The 8,188-nt window shown below is 49.0% G+C and overlaps 1 protein-coding gene across 1 annotated transcript; it reads right to left on the minus strand.

The window, feature by feature from the left end:
- Nucleotides 1-6,656: 6,656 nt before the first annotated feature.
- On the minus strand, nt 6,657-7,615 carry TGME49_230135 (Kinesin-associated protein; the record flags this gene model as incomplete). The annotated part of the gene is made up of 3 exons (XM_018780248.1): nt 6,657-6,791; nt 6,976-7,166; nt 7,480-7,615. 3 exons carry the CDS (start codon nt 7,613-7,615, stop codon nt 6,657-6,659), a joined length of 462 nt encoding a protein of 153 aa, XP_018636894.1.
- Between the last annotated feature and the right edge of the window lie 573 nt (nt 7,616-8,188).

Consider the following 8,188-nt stretch of genomic DNA (forward strand, 5'->3'; position numbering starts at 1 on the left):
GTATGAGTCCTTTTTTGAAATGACAAGTTTTGTGGTAATTCCCCTTTGGCCCTCTCGGTGCATTTTTGTACTCAGAGAAAAGAGAATATTTCTAGCTTTCTGGTGCTCTAGACGCACACGTCTTTCCTATGCATGTTGACTTGTCATCATTTATTGTAGCATGTAACATGTGATTTGAATCCCCTATTGCCGGCTGACTTCAATCTGACGGATCAAGAAAGATCATTTTTCCAAGTACCTAATGGGGCCTTTCGGCCTTTTCCTCGTTTGAGTTTACGCGAATCCGATAGTGTATTGGCATTTGCACTTCTGTGTCGCGAAACCAGCAACCCTGCTTGAGCCAGCCGATCCGGTCAAATCTGAGATGGAAACGGCCTGTTGCGCCGCATGCGCCTTCTTATTGTCCCTCTTACACCTCTCTCAGACACCACTGTTGCCATTTTCGCGTTGCAGATCAGGTTTGACAAGTAGAGCGGAAACGCTTCCTCGATGGTAGCTTCGTAAAGCCAACAAGCATGATTTATTCAGCCAGAAACAGGAGCTGTTTTATATATTTTGCCCCTTGGAAGCGTTAGCGTACCAGTTTGCTCCAGTCCCTGACAAGGTTTGAGATACCAAAAATGCAGAAAGGGCTGCTGTTGTTCAAACAGAGGCCTGGTTTCACGTTTGCAGTTTAAAAAGTTTCTCTCCGTCGCATGTTTTCTATGACCTCATATGCGTTGTTGTTGTCACCCCTTAATCGACTCCCACCCATCACACAGGGATACGATCACTATGGATAGCTGCTATGCGGTCTCTGCACTGACGTGTTTGTCTAACGTAGCTTGAAATGAATGTGCGTAGAGGCGCATTCACACGTCAGCCCAAGCTTCATCATTGACCATAAAAGGTAAATTATGGATGTGCGCTGTGACCCCCATTCGGTTTTGAGCACCAGTTAAAGCAGCGATGTCCTAACTGAGCATACAGTCAACCAATAACCAATACGCAGCTGTTCCTCCTCCTAATATCCTTTTACTGCCTTACTCTGCACTCGCGCCTTCTACCAGCGGCAGATTTTCTGAATTCAGAGTTTTCTACTTTTTCTATTGTATCAGTCCAACCATCAGTAGCGTACAAAAGTCACAGAGGGAAGAAAGGAGGTCCATTCATCATAGTGATCGGCTGAGGATCGTGGATATTTATCTGAGTGGAAGCTGCTTCAGTGGCCAACTTGTCTCGCATTTGCTTAAGGAGAATCAACGTTTTGACTGCCCAACGACAAGACTGGTAAAACAAAGGTCGGTAGCTCTGTGGCTCCGGTCTTTCTACAGGTTTGTTGATGTCATTTCTACGTACCTTTCTGATAAATCAGCAGCATCAATCAAGCGGTAAGACGGGCCTGTCGGATCGCCCTCTGCATGCAAATGTGCAATACGACATCTTCTGCAATTGGGAGCCTCTATTTTGCGATTCATGCCACGTTTGGGACGGAGACCGCGACCAGCTGACAACATACTAAGAACCGAGTAAGTCACCAGATAAGCCGTAAGAAAGAAAGCGATCTTCACCATGTACTGATAAGCAGTAAGAAAGAAAGCTGTCATCACCATGTATTCAATGTATGTCACGCACAGAATGCATGTAACACGCGTGTGCGTTTAGAGGCGACGCAACCAATCTCTGGTATCTTTCTATCCTCTGTTCCTACGCTACTAGCGTAAAAAGCTAAAGAGCCGTGCCGTACACTGTCAAGCAAACAGAAGTTTCTGAGGCACGTAGCGACCCTCGATGTTTTGGCAGGGTTGCGCGTGGTTAATCGGCTTATCACACGGTAGGGTATCTTCAGAACGCGGCCGTTTGCTAGGGAACAATGGCGGTGCGTTGCATTTGAGTTTGCCACCAAAAATCTCGTACAAGTCCCTTAAACGAATGAGCACCTGTAAAGTCCTCGTCCAGTATGATGTCACAGGCCATTTCGTCCTCGGTCTCAGAAGCTACACTCTTGATCAGCTCCTCTCCGTTTGGCCTGGAGAGGCATAAGCCAAAAGCAGTGAACGTGGCATCGCATCGTCCAACACAGCCTTGACTGTGCTCGTGATGACGTACAGTCGCGCCGCGCCTACGCATCTGAAAACAATGATTTCCTTTGAAGTCATATACTCGATTCGAACCATGCTGAGCACAGACTGCCGGGAAACCCCAGCTCGACAATCGGCTTTCCGTGATATGGTTTTCGATGCACGTAACGCACATAATGAACCTTCTCGCGCGGGGTGCCCCTATCTATGTATCACTTTGGCTTAGACCTTCGCTTCCACCTGACGTTGTTTACAAAGTGAAGAAGTCTCACCAGACAACTTTTCATGTGGACCTCAAAAGGTGAAGTTCCTCAATTTCTGTCGACGAAGTGCTGCTTCTGTACCTTCTTGCATTCAGTGTTAGTGAATCGAAAAAGTGTTCGGTTTCCCATGTTGACTTAGCACGGTATCGTGTGCTTTTTTCGCAAAAAGCGTCTCGAGTAATTCTTTCTTGATCTCGACCCCCTACTCGTAGAAGGGGTTTGATTTCGCCACTAGGCTCAGCCAAAGGAAAGAATGCAAGCGTATCTCACGTGTCTCTGCTGCGTGTCAACGCTTCTATCCATGCGTGGTTCCATCTGCGGAATTCCATCGTCTTGATACCGTCCTTAAAATCTCCATCGAGCGTCTTTCGAAAGCATTACATGCGCACACATAACACAGGATGCCACAACAAGCGATAACGCAGCATGCCACGACTGGGAGCCGGTACACTTGTTAAGACGCTGAGGTGTGCGCAACCAATCGGCAAGTCTCGTGTGACGTCAAATTCATTGGCCACCATCGTCGCTTGTGGTGGGATAGGCGACGGGCGGCTTCTTGTCATAGTTGTTCGCGCTTCCGAATGAATAACAGGGAAGCGTGTAGAAGCTGAAGCTGCTGTTAAAAATAAAATTTGTACCAGTACACTAGGGGGATTGTGATGCAAAACCTGAATTGTTTTCCGGGTCTCCATGTTCCTTTTAGAGGGACGTCGTTTGCCCCCTATTCATTTGCATGTCATTTCCTATAGACATTCGAGCAGGATGGTTTCGGTGTTTTTCAGAGGCAGCCTTCCGTGGAAGGGGGGCGGTTTTAAACGAAGTACAGTGGGTAGCTGCCATCTATTGCTACTGCCCTGGTTTTACCTGATCAACTTCACCGTATTCCTCTGCAAAATTACCGCAGCTGTTCGCGGCCTTGCATCTCAGCACTCACCATAAGCAAGCGTAGGCACGCCACAGCCTACAGTAGACATATGGAGAAGAACGACAAACTGCAAACGTCGCCTGGATAGACCGGGGCGGTCCACAGGGGCTTTTCCCAATGGCTTCTGTCAATCGAGGCAAGAAGCGACGTATTTGGAAATGCTAGGCCATGAGGCAGCCGATACGGTCTAATAGCTTGTAGAATTACTCTCGTGAAATGAAGGCAGCATATCTCCTTTGCCGCGAATAGGGGCAGCAACATAAACCTAGTTGTCGGTTCTTCACTTGGAAAATGGCGCTTACTTCATTCTTTAGGGTGATGTCTTGGTGACAAGAGAGACGGTGGAAAACTATGGGCAGGAGGTTCTGTGCCATCACGATTTCCCTGCACATGCCGCAGTTGGGCAGATTCAGGAGCTCAGCTCTATTTGTGATTTCCACCTTGTATCGAAGATTCGAGAGGATGAGGTGCCGGTGCTAAAGTTTATCCTTGCGAAACGGTCATCCAAATCCGAGACAGGAGTACTGTGCTGCGCTATCTGCTGCCAAGGAGATGCACTCTAAAGAATGGGTGGTGCTGGAAGTGCCACAGGGAAGAGTCACGAGCACAGCCTCAGCAGCTTTCAACGAGAAGCTTCAGGCCGCCATGGCCATACTGTCTGACGCCTAATGCCTAAAGCAAATGCCATGCAAAAATTTCCGGGCACCAGAGTAGCGTCGTTGTGATTCCAATTTGACTTTTTCCCACGAGTTTCAAAATTCCATTGCGGTGCGTGTTTCACCAAGTGTGGAGTATCTACAAAAAGGAAGCAGAATTCTGCAAAATCGTTCGCCAGTGGTACTGGTGTAAGGAGCCTGTCTTCTCAACTCCATTGCTCTCCCTTTGGATTCGCAGCTGTAGTGCGGCTTGTCCCAGTCAACCTAATGGTGAGTGTGAAAGCGAAATGTGTATTATGCCTTGAACCTGACATGTCTGTTGAGAGAGAGCAGCATCTATATCAAGGCGACCGGAACTGCTTAAAAAGGCGTAGCTGATATATACCAACATCTTATGCTTCCCTTCATTTTCTTACCTCGTTGACTCATCCTCTAGAAGTCTCCTGAAGCACCGAGTCAGATGGACTAGCACTTCATTAAAGGAAACACTTGCATGGCGTATGAGGAGGTCGAGAAGGATAGCCACCAGCTGGGAAGAAGCCCCAGTCGTTGCGACTTCTGAGTCTCTCACCAAGCCCTCAGTTAGGATAATTGCACGCAGTAATACGTCACCTGAGGCCACTTCGTTCGCAAGAAGCCTGGAAACCGAACAACGTGGACAGTGGATTCCTCTGAGGGCGTGTCCACAATATTCCCAAACGCTCTTTCATCACTTAAATCACTTCCAAGAGTTGGCATACTGTGACTGTCTTGTTTTATCAACGCAACAATTCTTCCTGGTGTGGTCTAGTGAAAGTTCAGTTGACCTTGAACTGCTACGAAGGATTCACCGTCCATGAGCACAAATACCGTGCCACTGTCATTGACTTCGAGGTGGGATCACGGTCGACTCCTCCATCTGTGGCTTCATTCGCACGAAACTACCAGGCATCTTACGGAAGGATGTACAAAACTGCTTCGGGAGTCGGATCAAAACCGTGCGTGAACCCAGAACACTCACCTCTGTGATGAAGGAATCCTGAGTTAAGTCCCCATCACCAAAAAGCATGCACTTCAGAGGTTACATGCCGTGTAATGTCTCACCTGTGCAGCAGTGTTACCAGACCGGCATCGCATAGGAACGCCCAATGAACGTCACAATCGAGGACAATGTTGCCGAAGGTGTCTATCACCAACGCTGGGACTGATTCGGTTTCAAAATAGTCTTCTGCGATCTTCAGCAGCTGCTCTCCCCAACCCTCCAGTCTGCAATGCATTCCACAGACTGAAAGGGCTTCTTCCATTGAACGCATAGGAGTCGTACGACGTTGCCGTTCAACGTGAGTCAAGCAAGAGAGGCAGGGTCTTCGAAAAAGCTGCCTCTATCGAGAGGCGGTTCCATCACCACAGCCTCTGGTCAGAGTTGGTCTTTCATACTTATCGCACGGGAACCGTTGTCAACCCTTCGCGGGAGCCCACGCAAGATTTTCAGGCCGAGAGCGAGGCTTCAGATTTAAAGAAATGAGTTTGCCAAGGCAGTTTCATCTCAGCAGAAACGTCGGGCGGCTGTATATGCTTGGACAGGTCGTGCCGCATGGACCGACATAGGTAATGCGTAACACAGTTTCAGAACATGCAGTGAGTATCTTGTAGAGCCTTGTTGCCTGTCGTGTCGTGGACGCCGCAAGCTGTTGGTTCTTAGAGAGGCTGGCAATTAGTCATTGACATGGAGTGGAGGAAAATCTACTGCTGGGGAGACGCCATTACCCCAGCGCTCACGGTATCGTTTGAACAGCAAGCAGTGGTTCAGTAGAGTTTCGGACACGGTAGCATGTTTGAATTAGACTGAATGGGCGGAGCGCTTTTGTCAGATTCACTTATTTCGAAGTTTTCTTTAGAGCGTTCTGCAGTCAGATGCCTCGAGCGATGTGACAAGCTGATGTTACAATGACCTTCTCGCTTCGGGCTGTGCATCAGTTTCTTGCCCCTTCGTTGTGGCTGACAAACATTGTCAACATTTCCCCCAAATAACACTTCCTGAGGAAGTTGTGGCCTGCAGTTTTCCAGCTGGGCAGTTGCTAGCTCACCCCAACTTGCCCGTGAGGCGACGAACGAGACACCTCCTTGCATCACAGAACTCAGTGACCCTTGCCAGGACTTCCAACAGGAAAATGTCTGGATGGGGCAGCCACAGCCTGGAAAAGATCTCTCTGAAAAGCTGGTCTTCTGCGCCAACCAGAACTTGCGCTCCCTGCGGATGGGCGGATAAGTTAACAAGCACCCCGCCAAGTTCCCTGCGCAGACATCAGCAGCGCCAAGCCTGCTATGAAGGCATTCGGCACATGCGGATGGCGACAAACCCAAAGACCGAGGCGTAACGAGCCCTCCGTAGAAGATAAGGAGTCCTCTGTTTTCAGCTTGTACCGGGACATTTAGGAGCATGCGCTGATTTCATCATGTAGTTTATCTGGACGCTGGGGGAGGCGGAATCATCACTAACCGATTTGCGTTCGCTGTCTATGCCGTATACATCAATTACATTCTACTGTGGGCATGTGTAGTCGCCAGAGAAAACCACAGGAGGCAAAATAGAAATTCTCTTGTCTGTCACCGGAAGAATCCGGAGGCATCTTCAAGCTGTAAGAGAGGTTTGTGTGGAGTTGGAAATGGGTAAGAGTAGTCTGTGAATTCCTCATTAACGGCGAATGCAAGCAGAAATCATCTACGGAGATATCTAAACATTTACATATCCAGGAGATGTCGGTGGAGCTCCTCACTCGTTTATGCAGGCGTCCTTTGGCGTTGCGGCGGCGATGTCCAGCAACAGTGGGATGCCGGACTTGTGGAACGTGAGCAGCGAGCTTCCTCGAGCTTCAATTGTTAGCTGGTAGAGGACGCGTATTGCAGCCTGGAAAGCGTGAAAAGACGATTGAGCCGCAGTTCTGGAACAAAGCAGAGGAACAGGTCACGGTATGTTGAACGCCTCCGCTCAAGATCGGCGTAGTCGTGTTTCGCTCCAGGAAATCAGTCCTTAATGAGCATGACACGGGCGTATACTGTGGTTGACAAGAGTTCAGTCTCGGGTCACTCACCGGCCTCACAGCTGGAATCGCCACCAGGTCTGCCACGCGAGATAAGATGCCGCAGTCCACCATATCGGCGGCGATTGCTGGGTCGAAGCTCAAGTTGTAAAGTGTCTTGAGAAGGACCGTAATCGTGGGTGCCGTACAACTGGTTTTTTCCAAGAACGTCTGAAGAAGGTGTGTCGCCTTCGATAGAAACCCTAATGTCTCACCAGACAGTTCACAGTGGTACACCTTACTTTGTGAAGCGCACCCGGAGGACTCGAAGCAAGACAACGTCACTACAAAAGGTCATGCCAGCGCAGCCGGTGAGAGCTGGTCATCGTTCCTTGAATCTGCTCAGAGTCGCACTTGAACATTACTGAAAGAATCTACGTGACTGCACTTCGGCTAGGAGGAACTTCCCCGGGTGGAACGGTGCACTATGACTTTCTTTTTTCTGTCGGCGTGGTATGTGGAGTTATCCACGAGAGCTAGGACCTCCTGGATCTAGTGAGGCAGAGGTCCACTCACCGCATTTGACAATTTCGTCCTTGTTCTTATTCATAACGCTAAGCTTCCAGAGGAAGGAGATACAAACATGCACGAGGTCGCGTTGCTTCCGGTTCAGCGAATCCACAAGCAGCGGTATGATCCCCCGCTTGACCATTTTCTGCTCCACCCTAGGAGAATAATAAAACGAATAGCATGTACCATCTAGGAAACTGAGAAGTCTAAACTAAGAAGGACTGCTTCGGTCCCTCCCGACTTATTCTAACTGAGGAAAATTGTGATCTGGCACTGAGTTCCTCGATTGCATCCTCTCGCGTACGCAGGTGAACAGGCGCTACATTTACCGAAAGATCACAGTGCAGAAGGACGATATATGTCTTTGCATTTCTTTCAAACTTCCTTCGGAACAAATCATTCAGTCAGCCTGGTTGCAGTGCTTGGGTGGCGTAACTGGTCCGGGATTGATGAGGAAATAAGACAACAGTTGACTGTGCTGCAGACCAGAACTACTGCCGACGGCAGACTCTCACGAGAGGGCATCCTCAAAAGAGTCCGCCAGCGGCACCACTTGATTTCCGGCATCTCAGTTAACTCCTTCTGTTCACTGCTTAGGACGGTTCGAAAAGGAAAATTGTGGCTCTACAGAGGAAAATCACATAATGAATGTCAGGAAAACCAACCTTCCAAGACGTACCGCTCATCTGCCGCGAAGTTGAGGAGTAGCTGGAAG

Source organism: Toxoplasma gondii, chromosome VIII, assembly GCF_000006565.2.
Source record: "Toxoplasma gondii ME49 chromosome VIII, whole genome shotgun sequence".
In the NCBI taxonomy this organism is placed as follows: domain Eukaryota; phylum Apicomplexa; class Conoidasida; order Eucoccidiorida; family Sarcocystidae; genus Toxoplasma; species Toxoplasma gondii.